At 40.1% G+C, this 18225-nt stretch overlaps 1 protein-coding gene across 3 annotated transcripts in view; it reads left to right on the top strand.

Annotated features, from left to right (window-relative positions):
• GRID1 (glutamate ionotropic receptor delta type subunit 1) overlaps positions 1-18225 on the top strand; it is a 2258979-nt gene that overhangs the window by 1928388 nt on the left and 312366 nt on the right. For all 3 annotated transcript variants that reach the window (XM_085615050.1, XM_085615049.1, XM_085615053.1), the window contains exons 10-11: positions 14716-14913; positions 16683-17007. In XM_085615050.1, the coding sequence (XP_085471176.1) occupies positions 14716-14913; positions 16683-17007 (523 nt within the window). The remainder of the gene's footprint in view (positions 1-14715; positions 14914-16682; positions 17008-18225) is intronic.

Below are 18225 nucleotides of genomic sequence, written 5' to 3'. Positions count from 1 at the left end.
GAGATGACTTAGGTAGTAATATGAAACTCAAATATGTCTCTATATGAATATGTATCAAATTGCCCTGACAGTCTCTAATGCCATTACTACCAGTTTTAGGAACCTCTCTTTCAATAATCAAACCTAATAGATTTGTTTTCCTTTCATGGGAATATATGTTTATATAGCATGGTCTGCCATTTCTAAATGGCATTATTCCATAAGTAAAGTTAAGCAATGGTTTTCAGTAGATAACTATGTCATGGGTAATGAAAGGCCTTGGAGATGCTTATCATGTTATGTAACATTTCCTCACCCAATGCATATGCCTGTTAGAATGATTTCAGACTCCAGATAGTCATTGAAGTTATCTTTATTAACAGCCCCCATAAACTGAACACAAATCGCATCTCCAACTCTATTCTCCTTTCACCTCTGCCACTCCTCCAATGCCATAACCAGCATGCTACACTACATCACTACAATCTTACCCCTCAACATTCCAGCATAGACATCAAAGACATACAATGCATTACCCCATTACCACACATCTTCCATGATAATAAATAAAGTTACACTTTGAAAAAACTACTTGCTCACATCTTCCCCATTAATAAATAAATACATAAATAAAATTACACTTTATAAAACAACTTGCTCATACTGAAGAACAAAAATTGTTGTGTCATAAAAACAGACAACATTCAATTGTTAGAGTACTATGTGTGCATTTTTCTCATATTTGTTTAAGTACAAACATATCCATTACATTTCAGTGGCCTATTTAAGACTCTACTACTTCTACCAAAAGCATTTTCACAGTTACCAATGGATCCATTAGATTTGCTATTTGTTAAAACATTGGATTGCTCACCTTCTTGATCATCAGCCATGTCCATATCATTCCTTCTTACATTTGATTTATTACTTCTTGCAGTTGGAGTCCTTACACGATCCTTCCGCTTGAAGAACCGTTCACTTCTTCCATCCACTCATAATTTCTTTGATCCATATTGCCATCCTTCAGTTCACACTTACACTTAGCCAGATGATTTAAGTGCCACTCCTTACCATCACTTATAAGAGTGGAATTACAAAACAATTTGAACACTCTTCATGATTCCGAAATTTTACTCTCTTCTTTGCGCACTTGCCTTTCTTTTTTTACCTTAACCCAATTACCAACTTAAATTGGAACCATTTTCACTCTCTGTTTCTTGTCATACAGTCTTTGTAAGCCTGTTTGATTAAAGTTACTTTCTTACTTACATTGACCACGCCACTAACTTGACAACTGATAACCAAGCTAAATCTTTACTAATGGGTTCACGTCCTCTCATGATGACTTTGATCTATAGTATTACTGGGTATTATCCTGTATGCCCATATCATTTTCCTGATTTAAGTTTCCCACTTTATTGCACTGCCCATAGCTAATTGTAAGCACCTTTTTTTACATGATTACAGCATCCTAGTAAAACATTTTCTAATGGATCATACACTGAAGTGGTTTTGTGAACAATTCTATTTCTTTCTAAAAATGACTTAAATGCCACAGACACAAATTGCGGTCCATTGTCAGAAATTATACATCTAGGCAAACCCTCTCTCATAAATACTTTGACCAGAAATTGTAAAACAATTTCTCAATCTACTTTGTTTACAATTTCAATGTCCGTCCATTTTGAAAAGGGGTCCATTACTACAATGATGAACTTTTTTTCAAATGTTTCATCTCCTATCAGACCCATTATATAAATGCCAATTTTCTCCCATGGCATGTTTGGGCAAGCAATTGGTGACAAGGGAGGATGGTATGTGTTTTGGGTTTTGTATGATCTATTGCAATTTACACATTCTCTCACTAGTTTCTCAATATCACCATCCGACCTGGGCCATAAATATACATATTTAATTCTCTGCTTAATTTTTGAGAAGTCAAAATGTCCTTCATGATACAATCTTAAAATCCTTTGCCTTTAATGTTATCGGGGGTACAAATTCACCACATCTTTTCAATAAACCTTGTTCTTCACTCAATTTGTTTCAGACTTCCCAAAATATGCATTCACTTTTATACAATTTCTTCTTTACTGGCCATCCCTTTTTCACATACCACATAATCTTTTACAAATCCATGTCCATTTTCACCTGTTCTTTCCACTCTTTCATAATAATGCCAACCATAGCAACATTGAACAGTCCAGCCATACACCATTCTACATTTTTATCTTCTGAGGGTACAAGCATGCAACTTAAAAAGTCAGAAAATCTCTTCCCGATTCAAGGAATAAAATGTATGTCATTGTTGAAATCTAGTAATGTAATAGACATTCTTGCTAACCTTTCTCTAATCCCGTTACATAAGTACTTTTGTCAATGGTTTTTGATTCATTTTTAAAATAATATTATGATCCTGCATATATTGTGGGGTAGGACCCACACACACATTCAAGATTCTCCCTTTCTATGACTGAATATTTTTCCTCAGCATAAGACAATGCAAATGAAACGCAACCAACCACCCATTCAGTATTATTTTGGTCATAATGAGATAATAATGCACCCACACCTTTTGTATTGGCATCGGTTGTGATACAAATCTTGCTTGCTGGATCGAACCCCTTTAAAAACAGTGCAGTACTTATTTCTGATAAGAGTTTCATAAATTCATTCTGACATTGAGATGACCACAAGAATTTCACTTTACCTTTGGGTAAATAATTAATCTCATACGTTTTTCAGAGGAATACTGAATGAATTTCTCATAGAACTCAACTAAGCCCAGAAACGCTCTAACATTATCTTTGTTTTTTGGAGCTGGCGCATTTCGAATGGTAACCACCAACACATTTTGGGTTTGGTATCTTTACCACTTATACTATGTCTTAAGTAATTTACTTATTCCCTGGCAAATTTGCATTCTCCATAATCTACTGTGAGACCCTTGTCCTCCAAAATTCTCAATACTTGTTTCAATCTTACATCATGCTCCTCTCTTGTGTTTCCTATTATAAGTATATCATCCTGGAAGAACATTGCACTTCATATGCCCTCAAACAAATTACTCATGAGTCTTTGAAACAGTGCAGCAGCCAAACAGGTCAAAGGGCACTCTAAAAATTGAAAACATTCCATGGTGCAATAAATGTCGTCAATTTATTACTATCTGGATATAATGGTACCTGATGATAGGAAGATTATAAATCCAGTTTGGAAACCAGTTAATTTTTCTTTTATTGACAAACATCTAATTCATTCATTCTGGGCAATGGAAACTAACCCACAATTACAAAATGAACCAGAATAATTCATTAAATTTAAAATATACTAATTAATGGCGGTCCTTCTTTTTTTCCGTATTCTGACTGCTGCAGTTAAAAAGCTAGCTATGTTAAAGATTTCCCAAACATTGGACAACATTTGCAGATATATAAAAGCAGGTCTGGCTTGTATAAAACCTTTGCCTTTTAAAATGGGTAAACTGAACTGATTTGGGATGGACAAAAAGTGCTCACAAAATAAGACAAAATGCATTGAGTCCTGAGTGGAAACATTATCACATGTGCAAACATTCAGGTCCTCTGGCTTCTGCCATCCCATTGGATCTGCAAGGAGTAAATGCAGTTGATTCAATCTAAATTTCACCAGGAGGAAACGATGATGGTGGTTAGTAACTATATTTAGATACGGTTCAATTGATCGTGCGGTGGATAACAGCTGATGTGCCCGCACAAGGGACTTTGTTAATTCTATAGCCTCTCTATCCATTTCTGATAATTGCTGGTACATGCTTTTAGCCCAACGCATGTCCACCTTTCGCAGTTTCTCTGGGGAGCTAAATAACTCTGGTCTCCCCAAATAAGATGCAGTCCTTTTCACGTAACTTATCCAGGGGATACTATTTGCTCGGTCAAGAGCTAAACAATCGCGAATAATATCGCGGTTTATCCCGAGCTCTGGGTTTGTCTAAATGCTTATCCATTTAAGTAAAGGTGCCATACCTATAGTATCTGATAAGACACCTAGACCTGTTTCTTGAAGGATAATATAAGCAGCTGTTGATTGTGGCACAGATAGAAGACTCCTTACAAATTTATTTTCCACTATTTAGATATCGCTCGCTTCTCTGTATCCCCAGAGATCTGAGCCATAGTTTGCTATAGCCAGTCATTTAGCCCTATAGATGTTTAACATGGCATGCATTAGCTTAGATTCCAGTCTACGTGCAAAGTCTAGGACAGCAAAGGTAGATCTAGCCATTGCATTTCACTTGGCTTTCATTTGTGGAACCCATGTACCCTTCTCATCAAATAACACTCCTAAATATAAAAACAACGCCACCCGTGTTATTATATTCCCTTCACAATAGTGAGTTTTATATTTCTTGGGTTTTACCCCCATGATCATGGTGTGAGACTTTGAAAAATTAACATCCAAATCCAAAGACTTCATAAAAAGAGCAAACCATGTTAAAAGATGCTGTGGTCCAATTGCTGTTTTAGCTAAAAGGGCAACATCGTATGCCTATAGGAGAGCTGGGATTAGCCGCTCACCTACACGAGGAATGTCCAAGCTAGCACCCATTAAATGTGTATCTAGATTATTAATATATAAAGTAAATAAAAGTGGGGCTAGGATGCAACCCTGTCTCACTTCTTTGATAATGCGAATACTACGTGTAAGGTTACCTTTTTGGTCAAATCTCACTGTGGCTTAAAGATCCTGATGCAAATCTACTAAAAAAATTAGTATATTTACATCTAGGCCTAGTTTTAGTAGCAGGTGCCACAATTTGGATCTATTAACACGATCAAATGCTGAAGAAAGATCCGTAAATGACAAATGGAGTGAACCTTTCTTCGCAACCGTGTATTATACAGATAATAGAAGCAAATTTAGGCACTGATCCGTAGTTCCTCCCCCTTCCCTAAACCCGTACTGTAAATTTGAGAGGATATTAGCGTCATTGAGCCACTCGGTGAGCTTGCCTAAAACCACTCTGCCTAGAACCTTCAAGGCTGAATCTATCAATGAAATTGGCCTATAGCATCGCGGGTCACCTCTGTTCCCCCTTTTAAAAAACGGCATTTAAACCGATTGTGACTAAGATTGGGGTAAACCTCATTCACAGGCTTTATTAGAAACATTAGCTAGTAATTTAGACCAAACGGCTATATCAGCTTTGTATAGATTAGCTGGAACGCCGTCCGGACCAGGGTCTTTATTCCTTCACATTTGATCTATAGCCACTGCTATTTCTTTCTCCGTAAAAACTAGGGAATATTTCCTGCCTACATATGGTGGACTCCTGAGTTCCAAATCACGCTGGTCCCCATATACATTTTTAAAATGGTTGAACCAATCCTCTTCAGGAATGTTACACTCCAGCAGACTGCCTTTGTTATCTGCGAAGAATGGTCTATTCACAACATTCCAGAACTTGGCACTATTTTGTATTACATCAATTGACATTAATTTATTTAGGGCCTCATTTTTCATATCTTATTTGCGTGTGTTAATAGCTGATTTATACTCTTTCCTAAGGGCAACTATTACATTTTTATCTTATGGTCTGTTTTTTAAAGCGGCCATCAGCTTCTGATGTGGCACTGAACATCTATGGTCAAACCACCTATCTCCTCTATTGGGATAATTATTGCAGTTATACATAAGGTCTTTTGCCACCTGCAAGCATATTTTACCATGGGCGGTTAAAATCCCATTTTCTTTTGCCCCACTATTAAGACATAGCTCTATTTTCGATCCCACTTTGGTAGCTAAGTTATTACAAAAATCTTCAGGGATGACCCTACACCATTTTAGTCTACGGCCCTGATCTTTATTCTTAATTACTGCTGTTGGTACCCATTTATCGGATTCCAAATTGAGCCCAATACCCCCTCCCAATTTCAGGTGTATGGGATTGTGGTCACTAAATTGTGACCACACATCTGTGTAATGTTTAGCAAATGTTTCAGGGCAGTAATTATAAAAATATAATCAATAGTCGTATGCATTCCCCTACCTTTAAAGGATGGAATATCAACCGTATCGCATAGATCATTTGGATATAAAAGACCCAAATCTGCAAGGGTTTGTTCCAAAAATTCCCCTTGCAGTGTGTGTTCGAAATGTGCATCTGAACACAAGCCAGGCCCTAAGCTATCAGTAACATAACAGCTCTTGGAACATAAATGTATATTAAAATCCCCTAAAATAACAACCCAATTGATGTGATTTGTTGCTCCTTATAACTCTCCAAATAGGTTTTAAGACTAGACAAATGTTCAATAAGTGTGGATCTATCAAAGGAATTATAGAAGTTAACAATTAAAACTTTACTCGAGTTGGTGGGTATAATTTCAACAGATAAACAATTTACTAGCCCTGTTTCCAGTTTTCGGCGAGTACCTGTAACCTTGAGGGATATCAAAGTAATCAAACCCCCTTTTGGTGTTCCTACTACCGAGGTCCTCGCTCGTTCAAAATAGGTAGTATAGCCATCCAACCAGAGTGTATTACCCACTTCCCAAGATTCTTGAAGCCCAATAATCTCATATTCCTTTAAGAAATTATTCCATATAGTATCCTCCATTTTATTTTTCAGCCCTGCAATGTTCCAGCTAAGTATTTTAACTGAACCTACTACATTGGGCTTGCTTACTTGTGTCATGTTTATTGTGGGCTCCCGTTGTATACCCTCCTCCCTCCCTTGAACAAGAGGGACGGTGGTTAGTCAATCATTGCCATCCAACTCACTCAATATTTCAAATCTATTTGTTATTTCCACCCCACTAGTAGCTTGCCTTTTCCCTACGGTACCCCCCACAGTTAAAGGAGTTATAGGGGTCCCGCTCACTAGGGAGGGATGTCCACTCGGCTTTGGTCTGATACCCACTCTTTGCCTATTTTCTTTCCATTGTGGCCCTAAAGGGGGAGGTAAACAGTTAGCCCTCTCAACCAATTTGGGAGGATAAAAAAACACCAGAGGAAATGCTTTCATTCCCTCTTTGTCACCACACTGAGCGGTCTCAAAAAGCCAACCTGCTACATCCTTCATATCAAAATTTACAACAACGCAATCTCCATCAATATGTTTGTGACGGTGGCCAACCCAGTCAACCCGTCTGGCCATTATAATGTGAGATGACGCATTCAGGCCCCCCTCAGAGTGTCTAGAACACCAAGATTTGACTTTGCGTATTAACTGTCCTGTTGTTTCGCCAACATTCATCTTAAAAGGGCGTACCCCAGTTAGTACTGCTACCAAAGGTGTGGCCTCAGGGGGTAGATGGAGCCTTAAATGATTATTCATACCAATCAGGTTGGTTGTGCCAGTCGTGGGCCTAACATCAGCTCTCTCGTGAGCTCCAGCATTATTCAGGTGATTAGGATCTGTTTTGGGGCCCTGGTCGTGTTCATTAAGCTTCTGGGGGCCAAGACCAGAGGTACTAGCACCATTTTCCCCGGTGGCAAACACCCTATCTTCATATGGATTGATATTTTTTACAAGAAGTTATCCGATTACTATTCTCGCCCTTCTCCTTCTCGATAGTATTAGGACAGCCACCCCCTCCTCTTTTCTCTCAAAATGTAACAGTTTCTTCCTAATCCCTTCAACCCCATATTTCATACAATTAATTAATTCCACTCTCAATGTCTCAAATAAAGTGTCAATATGGGTTAGAATTCTATCCGTAGCAGTAGTTCCCAAGTGAGAGGGCTGCCTTTCTTCCATATTCCAGTGACTACTGAGTCCCTCCTGGGAGACAAAGCCCTATTTGTATGAGCTTCCCTCGGGTCCTTTTTTCCTCTTTTTTTTCAAAGGTACTATAGATAGTTCCCTTGCCGATTTCACGGGTATACTATCACCAATCCCCAGAGAGGTTTACTGGCCTGAGTTTGGTATAGCATAATTTTCATGAATAGAACCATCGTCCCCCGCTGTAGTATCATTATCAAAGTCAGTTCCTGAGGTGCGTGAAGCTGCCAAGTGGGGGGGATATTTCCAACCGTATTCGCCTCACCCATACCCAGCTGGGCTTCTACATTGTGGATCTCTGTGGTAATTGCCCCCACTGCACTAGTCAGGTAAGACATTATGGAGGCACAATTACGGGGGATCTTGGCAGATTGTCAAAACAAGGCAATTTACGCTTACCCATGTTGGCTTCTACGCGTCAGAGGGGTTGCCCAGCCCAGCCTTTGTCAGTCGCTGACGGGTGCAGACAGGCCTGCCCTTGGCCCGGACTTCTCCCGGGCTCTGCCCGGGCACGCCCGCGCGTGTCTCACATGGTGGGAGCCCTGCTGAGTTTTTAAAGCGCCTCCCGGCGGGTGATGCATGCGTTGGCGGCAGTAGCAACAGCAAGGGAGCCTGGGACCTTGAGTCCTGTCACGCTCCTGCTACCCCTTCCAATGGTGGTGGCAACAAAGTTTACAGGGTTTCCCGCACTGATTGTTAAAAACATTCATTAATAAGGTCAATTGGAATCCTGTCCTGGAGCTTTGTAACCTGTTCTCTGTTCTATTGCATCCTCTACTTCGCTCAGTAAAACTGGGACTATCGTACAGCTTGGGACCATATGGATTTCAGACTCCAAAGGGATGGTGGCATAAATACTTGTAAATTGCTCCTCCCATAACTCACCAGTGATGTGACAAGTAATCTGGGTCAGTGCCTGGTTTATCCATCTCATATCAGACATAGAAGACCAAAAAAGTCTACTGTTATTTGTTTTGAACACTGACACCAGTGGGTGCCTCTCTTTAATTAGAACTTTCCTCTTTCTCCTAGTGGTGACTACTTTATATTCCTTATGTAGAGATGTAACTTCCTGTGGGTCCCTAGGTTTTGCCATAAGGGCCCTACGTAACTGTTGGTTAACCTTAGAACATACTTTGCCAAACACCTGGGCTTATTATCGGTTGGGCTCAGAGGTCTCAGTAACATTCACCTTATAATAAGCTTCAATCAATTTCGGGTTCTCCCTTATCACTTTATAAAAAAAAGTTGAGCATGTTCTATGACTTTACATACCAACCTTAAATAGTCAGTCATCTGTTGGAGGTTTTTAGCTGCGCAATCTATCCTGTAATTAGGCTTTCGAGGTAGTTGGAATACTACCTCGATGGGGTTGTGGTCTTCATATTGCGATGAGGCAAATTTCCCATGCAGCAATGACTCCCCCAAACTAGATGATATAAAAATAATTTATGTAGTTCAGCAGCCTCTACCACTAAAGGTGGGGATGGAAAAGTTATTTTGACCTGCTATATCCATTACATTGTTTAAATTGTGCGCAGCCAGGTACTCCATGAATTTAATCCCTCTAGTGTCAGTGCTATTCAAAAAACATTCTGATGTCTCTTGGGCGTCAATACAGTGGGTGCTCAGGGAGAAAGCCTCAAGGGAAAGCTTGGCATTAAACTCTTCTGCTAAGCAAAGCCCTACACTTTGCCCTTTATCTTCAGCAAGATTCTTTCCAATCTTACCACCTCATAGAAGGCTCCCCGTAGCAGGTAAAAATGCTTGTAGCGTTGGTAGATTTAAGGAGTTTCCAGCACACATATTTCCATGAATCACTTTCAGATCATTTGTAATACTGATAATGCAACAAGATAACCAATATGCTAACATTACGTAATAGAAATAAATGTATAGGTTTCCACATTACTACCATATTCAGTTGTTAATCCTGTGCAGAACCTGAAAGTTATTCTGTACGGTCATAAACAGTTAAGTTATTTGATAAATATTCAATAGTACCTTGTTTGCATAAATTGCTGCACTGATCGTTCAATCAACGTAATTTTATTTAGATAGTACCTTGTTTGTGTAAATTGCTGCTCTGAGCTATCACACTCTCCTGTACTAGCTGAGGCAATTATGTGAAGTAAACAAGATTGCAGCATGTTGTGTGACCTCGGGGACACGTTGTAGCACCTCTCCCAGGGACGAGCTGACGTCACTGGTAACACATGACGGAATTGAGGATACGAGTGGAAGCGTTTTTCTCAATTGAACGCACTTGGGGGCATATTAGCAAAGGCTTTATCTCTGCTTTTTTGGCTTTAAAAGCCAAAGAAGCGGAGATAAAAATATCGCCCTATCAACAACAGGGTGCTAACATGCAAAATCGCATGTTAGCACCCTTTTTCACTACGCTTCCCATTGCATCTCTAATGAGATGCAAAGTGGGCGTTCCAGAGTAAAATAATAGGAGAAATGTCGCTAAGCGACATTTCTCCTATTATCAAGCTTCACGCTAAGCCTGTTAGAGACAAAAAAAGCAGCGCTAACCACGGTTAACGCTGCTTTTTTACGTCTTCTATGTTTCAGACTTAGCCATGTAATCCAATGGGAGGTGGATTACATGGCTAAGTCCACCATGGGCTATCAACAAGGATATCCCTATCCTTGTAGTTTTATCGCTGCATTACCAGCGATAGCCTCCCAAAATGCCGCTATCGCTGGATTTTTTATCGCCTAGGCAGTTAGCGTTGTTAATAACGCGATAACCAGGCGATATTATCCAGCGATAGCGGACGTTAAAAAAATTACCGCTAAGCGCCCTTAGCGTTAATTTTCCCTGTTCCTTGTTAATATACCCCATGGTGACTGATGTCACTGACCCGCACTGCTGGCTCAGTCTGACAGCAGGCACCCACTGCTGGTTACTGTTGAGGGTAACCCTTGGAGCCGTAATGGTACAGATAGTTGGCGATAAAGTCACCGAGATTCGTGACAATGTAAACTTAATTTTTCTGCTGCACTTCAGTTGGTGCAGATTTGGTGAATTTTTCCACACCATTAACTACAATCTACACCGTTAATGTACATCCACCTTCAGTCTTCATACAAAATAATGATGAAGGGAATAAAAATGTGTCCTTTTTCCCTCATTGCCACTTTTATAAGAATGTTTCCAGACTCCAAATAGTCAATGAAGTTATCTTTATTAACCGTACCACACAATGTACACCAAGAGCATCTCCAAATCTGTCCTCTTTTCAACTCTGCCGCCCCGCATATGCCATAACCAACATTCTACACTACGTCACTACATTCTAACCCCCAACATTCCAGCATAGACATCAAAGATTTACAATGCATTACCCCATTACCACAATCCCTTTCAAGGAGCTTCCTAATGCCTGTGATTTTGCTATAGCATAGCTCCCTGCCACCACTTTTGCAGTGTTCTTATTCCATCCTCCTTAAAGAGCCAGTGCCAGCCCCTTATTCGATCTCTGACTTATAACATTGACAATGGGAAGTGGTTAGAAAGAGTTTTACCTTGATACAATGGAGAGCACTGGATTAAACACGCTTTTTTTCAGCAGGTGACTGGTATGAGCAGAAAATGTCTCATAGCAAAGATATTCTAAAGTTACCTTTGCTTGTAACTCGTGTGAAATCAGTCTATTCATCGAGGTATTTTGTCCCCCACCCTCTACTCCCACTCCAGACATGTCATGGAACAGAAACATGAACGCCTCAAAAGCTGTCACCTGCTGCATTAAAGACAGTAGTAAAATAAGAAAAAGGCTTCAAACGTACATGTACCTAATCTGGCCCGAAGGCACTATGGGGCATATCAGCAACGAGGCGATATAAAATTATCGGCAGCGATAATTTTATCGCCTAATTAGCAAGGTCACGCTATCGCATGAAATCTTGCATTAGCGCCCAGATTCTTAACGCCCAGCTTTGCATCTCTAATGAGATGCAAAGTGGGCGTTCCTGACCTGACATGACCAACATTTCTCCTTTCATCAAGCCCCACGCTATGAAGCATAGCGGCAAGAAAAGTAGCGATAACCCCTGTTATCGCTACTTTCCTTACGCCTGCTTCAAGACTGTCTTAATATCAAACAACAATGTCTCAACGTGGAATTCAATGGAAGGACAAGTAATTAAAGGTGAGCTGTATATTACAGTATCAGAGGAGTGAATCCATACACAGAGGACAACAGGAGACCAAGTAAGTAGGAAAGAGTTGTATTTTCAATACATGATGAACATATTGCGTCATATGTACATATCATAAAGGTTAAAAAAGCACTGTGTGACACTTAGTGAAAGTGTAACCGAAAAGATACTGTGCACAAGTGCTCGTGCAGTTTGTGACGGCGCAAGTGACACATAAAGTGGTATATACAGCGGTGAAACGGCGCAGCAAGAGAACAATGGTATTCTGAATACGCCAAAATTAGGGCATTTACACAATAAATGTATGGGAATTCAAAGGACAATAAGGCAAATGCCCATGTTTGTAAATGCGCCAACAGTAACGCTGTTGAAGTCGACGGCGTTTCGGCCCGTGACAATCATCAGGACTGGTTACACATATTTTGAACAGTGTCGTGTGGAAGGGCCGAGCACGGAGAATCGGCAAGGAGGAGTAAGACTGTCTTAGCCATGATATCCTATGGAAGGTGGATATCATGGCTAAGTATGTGAGGCCCTATCAACAAGCTAATGCCACATTGCGTGAGATTATCGCTGGGTTTCCAGCGATAATCTCACGCTTGACAGTTAGCGCTAGGATTTTTATCGCTTTTGAGATATGCGTTGCTAATAACACGCTATCTCAGCGAAATCCAAGTTAGCCGGCGATAATTATCCTAGCGCTAAGTGCGCTTAGCGATAATTATCGTCGGTTGTTGCTGATATGCCCCTTTGACAGTTTACATGCTCTTTGCACCAGCACTTTGAGCTTTTATATCGGTTATGGCACTAATCAAATGTTGCAGTTATCAGCATGAAGTTGTAACCACGTGCGTCCGGTTCAACTTGCATGTATCAGATGGACCAATTACAGAATTCAGGGGTCGCCGCCCTAGGTCCCTAGTAAGCTCTTGTAATTCTTGGTTTTATACTGAAAATAAATAACACTATCGAATTTTAAAATACATTGCCCTCTTTTAAGTTCTTATTTGTATGATTTTAATTAATCAAACCAATAAACTTACTTACTCGTGTGACTTTAGAACAGAAGACCCTGCCCCTCTAATGAGTTTTTCTGCAACACACCACAATTTGCTTCTGAAAGTTTGCTAAATAATCTTAAAAGCTTTGCACATGGCCAGTACTTTTACAAATGTGGCATTCATCTATAAAGATAAAAAGCAATTTCTGCCTATGAAACAAAGAGCAGTTCATAAGGTATGAACATACAGTTATATCCATCATCAATTTATGACGCGTTGAAAATGTCATTGGTTCAAGGTCACCATTCCCCTATCATAATCTCTACTGTGAGCATGTGTCTGTGTTGTTTTTGAAGCAACTTCAACCGAGAAGGGTTATTTTCGGGCTAAATCACAATATTCTGACTATCTGACATTTGCACACTGGATCATGTCTTCAAGTTCAATAACTTATTTCCAAAAGAGCGCAAGTACAAAGGTCCCTGTCAAGAACATGCTTCAACTAAAGAAGCAAGTCATGTATACTTTGGGGACCATGTGATGTATTTAGAGCAGAGCAAGAAATAGATTTGTTTTAGCGCTCATTTAGGATCACTGTAGCTCCGCTGATGGCAATCTTTAAAGTGCAGTAGGATGGCGGTGCTTGTGATGAGCCTTCATCTCTGTTCCAGATAGAGTGACCCCAATTGCGTCTCCTTTTCTCACTATGAAGGCGCCTCTAAGCCTCTGCCTTTTTGATACCCCATTCCATTTGAAGACAATTGCAGCGCCATTGACTAAATGTGCTAAGAATAGTTGGAGTGTATAAATAGTTCCCAATGTATTGGTCCTTTATGCATTTTCGGAACATTTTGTGTTTCCTTATCACTGTAAGAGTCCCTGTTTAAAAAAAAAAATTCATTAGTAGGCTGTACTCTCCTGTATTTTCAACCCTGAGTTACTTTACTAAACCGTCTCTACAGGGCATATCAACAAGGGCTTTATCTCTGCGTTTTTGGCTTTAAAAGCCAAAAAAGGAGAGATAAAACTAGTGCCCTATCAACAACAGGGTGCTAACATGCAAATTCGCATGTTAGCACCCTTTTACTCTACGCTTCCCCTTGCATCTCTAATGAGACACAAAGGGGGCGTTCCAGAGTAAAATATTAGGAGAAATGTCGCTAAGCGACATTTCTCCTATTATCAAGAATGTCGCTAACCATGTTAGAGACAAAAAAAGCAGCGCTAACCGCGGTTAACGCTGCTTTTTTACATCTGATATTTTTCTGACTTAGCCATGATATCCTATGGAAGGAGGATATCATGGCTAAGTTTGCCTGTCCCTATCAACAAGGTAACGTGAAATTATCGCTGGGTTTCCAGCGATAATCTCACGTTAGCCTGTTAGCGTGAGGATTTTTATCGCTATTGAGATAAGCGTTGCTAATAGCACGCTATCTCAGCGATAAAAATTCACGCTAGCCGGCGATAATTATCCTAGCGCTAAGTGCGCTTAGAGATAATTATCGCCGGTTGTTGTTAATATGCCCCTACCTTTGTTACCATTCTGTCGCTATGCACTTCTCATGTTAATCAACATTAAAGTCCTGCGTTATGTTATGTGCAGAGCACTCCGCTGACATTGTAGCCAGGTCCATTCTCTATATACATCAAAATAAGTAAATAATTTCAATTATATTCCATTTCAGTGAAGGTGAAGATGATCATACAGTGAGTTTGTTCATTGACAGGATTGAATTTAAGAATAGAGGGAAGCAAAGCTTTAATATGATATTAAATGTCTTTTTTTCTTTTTCTTAGGAAGAACCATTTGTGATGGTGGCAGAAAATATACTTGGGCAGCCAAAGCGGTACAAAGGGTTCTCCATCGATGTACTAGATGCCCTTGCCAAAAACCTGGGCTTCAAATATGAAATTTATCAAATAGGGGATGGAAAGTATGGCCACCAGCTCCCCAATGGCTCCTGGAATGGTATGATCGGTGACCTCATTAACAAGGTAGGAAGTAAATCTTCATTTCATAAATCATCCCACCCCGTCAGGTATTCGTGGGTGAGAGGATGAAAAACAATTGGACTTTCTTTGATTACTTCTGTCAACTGGCCTTGTTTGTTTTTGATCAAATGACAAAATGTAGTGAGTGATGGTTTACAACCGATGCATTAAATTGGACTTGTGTTTTTAAGATATAATTGCAGTAGTTATGCTCTTATGAGTGCTCTGAGCTCTCATGTATACTCTTAGGGCCCCATTTATGAGAAGTGACGCATCGCTGAGTGAAAGCAGCGATGCGTCACTTCTCAGTGCGCCCTCCTTGCGACACCAATGATGCGTCATATTTATAATATGACGCATCATGTCGCAAGGAAGGACAGATACGTCAGTATAACTGACGTATCTGTCGGCGCAAAAAGTGGCGCATTGCTGGAGTTGTGTCGGCAGCCTGACGCAACTCCAGCAATGTGAAAGGGCCTGTGTCACCCTTATGCCTGCCATGAGGCAGGCGTAAGGTTTTGACGCATTGGCGTCCTAGAAATGACGCAGCAAAATATCATAGATTTCGCTGCGCCACTCCTACGACCCTTTCTTGCGGGGGTACACCCACCCTGCATACATTATACTGGCGCAGGTATAATGTAGCGCAGGGGTTTACGAAGTGACGTATCTACCTAGATGCGTCACTTTGTAAATATGGCGCAACATGGCGCATGTTTTACGCCACTGGTGCGTCACAAAAAGTGACGCACCGGTGGCGCAAAAGTGACGCAGGGGCTCATAAATGAGCCCCTTAATATGTAGCCTTTCAATTTGTACTCAATGTTTTTGAGTCTGAAGAAGGGAAAATTCTTCTGTGTAAAGGGCTTCACTTTTAGGAAGTGCGATCGTGAACTTACTATGTCTAATGAAAACTTTCATTAAGAATGAGGAAATTAAGGAATCATCCTTTCCTTTTTGGTAGTGGAGCAGTGGTACACATTCCTTGAAACCAAGAGCCTGGATGTAATTTGATTTATAGAATGAAATAGATGCACAATAGCGAAAACAGTGAGAAAATAAACAATGTAACAAAGTAACATAGAAGCAATATGAACCTACTTTTATTGAAATATCAAAGTATGGGCTTTTATTTGGTCCCCGGTACATATAACATGTCAACTACCATGCAATAGGCTAATTAAACAGCTACATGAAATAATGCACTATAACTGATGTTGTCTATGACAACATGCACACTTTGATGCACTGCACTATCATTGTTCAGGAGCCTATGGTGAATGGTGGTGTGATCTGAGTTTCATTACAGTGGTTAATAAAGTGTGAAATTAGTAATGGGGAAACCATTTGGAAATGTTGTTAGTTGTTTTTGGCTACCCTGTGCAACTAGTGTCCCAAAGCAATCAAGTTAATAGCTTATGTCATGGTGACGTTCTCTGTTTCTCTTCAGTTAAGGTTTCCATTCCTAAAAGCTTGGTAACGCTTATCCGGCAAAGTGGGGGATGGAATTTGCAAAGATGGCATGAAAGAATATATAATTCCTTATTTCTATATGTAATACAGGACAATTGTTTTTGAAGGTGTGATATGTAACAGATATGAATGAGTAGCAATGAAGCCTCAGTCTGTTAGCCCAAAAGAAATCCTTGCAAATCTAAATGGCCCTGTCAAATTATAATTTAGTAGAGCTCATTGGGGTTGAACTTCAGTCTCAAAAAATCACCAGTGAAGGGCCGCAAACATATCGCTGATTTTGCCAATTTCTCTTGCAGCGAGCCGACATGGCCATCTCAGCAATCACCATCACCCCAGAACGCGAGAGTGTCGTGGATTTCAGCAAGCGCTACATGGATTATTCAGTTGGAATCCTCATCAAGAAGCCTGAAGAGAAAATAAATATTTTTTCTCTCTTCGCCCCCTTCGATTTCGCTGTGTGGGCATGCATTGCTGCCGCCATCCCTGTGGTCGGTGTCCTGATATTTGTTCTGAACCGAATCCAAGCAGTCAGGGCGCAAAACTCTCCGCAAGCCAGCCCTTCGGCATCCTCCACCTTGCACAGCGCCATCTGGATCGTATATGGAGCCTTCGTCCAGCAAGGTACAGTATTCGACCAGCAAGATTCAATTTTTAGCAGTCAAAATAATATTCTTAACTGACCACATTATTCGTTTTTGGAGTTATCGCATTCCAGCCCTCCAATGCCGTTAGGACCCTCGGAGTGTTCATGTCTCCTCAGGTAATGCCATCATATTGGGCAGAACATGAAATCGTAAACTCAGGTTGTCACAGCCTATTCTCTACCAAATTGAAATTAATTCCATGTATGCCACCGGCCCTTGGGGTCAGTTACAATAGGATAAAGAGTGACCGAGACTGTGATCCCATCTGTTCTTGATCAAAAACCCATCTGATTTGAAGAAACATATTTACGAAGTGGGAGCTCAGAATTCATGTTTAATCTTGCTACTTCATATGTCATCCTTCTTGACTATAGGTACAGAACAAGTCACCTTGAAGTGAAGTTAAATAAAGTTTCTGTTACGTAGTAGCAAGTCTTAAGTAATGTACTTAAAACGTGTAATGTGTGAATATTGTTATTATAATATCAAATGTAAAATGTAAAAAGTAAGTGTAAAGTGAGATATAGATAGTTAATGCCTTGTTTTTCCAGTATGTGTAAAATATCAAAGTGTTTCCCGATTATAATACACATCTCGTTTGAAATTCATTTTATCTGTGGAAATGGCACTGCTGTACCAATTCACGTTCAATTGGTCATTTTCGAGAATGTAGTTAGGTGGGCTACCTTACATGTCAGGCCGTGTCATATGACCAGTTTACCCCAAAAATAAAACTAGGCCTGTTCTTCCTGTGACGTCATTATAACTTGATTACAACTCTAACGAAATGTATTACAGCAAAGTGAGTGTTATCAGCCCCAATTATTACATTTAGAACTGTTTGTCTGCTATCAAAGCACCCTAACATATCACTAGTTTCTTGATCCGTCCATTGGGAAGTTAAAAAATAACTGTTGGTGAAAATAAAATATTTCACGTCTTGGATATTATCATGGCCGGGACAATGTATACATCAAGTGTCAGCCATATTGGTCCCCAATGGTTTGCAGACTGAGATAATAAATATGTGTTAATTGCACAGAGGCAATAATCAATAGTGCAGCCCTCTGCAAAGTATATGTAGATAAGGCGTTTACAGCTGCATCGTCTAATCTGAAAGGGCATGCACCACAGAAAGGGCACTTTACTTAGCAATCATTGTATGCTACAGGTCTGCCTTTTGGTTCACTAAGAG

The sequence above is a fragment of the Triturus cristatus genome, chromosome 1_2, assembly GCF_964204655.1.
Source record: "Triturus cristatus chromosome 1_2, aTriCri1.1, whole genome shotgun sequence".
Taxonomy (NCBI): Eukaryota; Metazoa; Chordata; class Amphibia; order Caudata; family Salamandridae; genus Triturus; species Triturus cristatus.
This window is presented reverse-complemented; position numbering and strand designations above follow the sequence as displayed.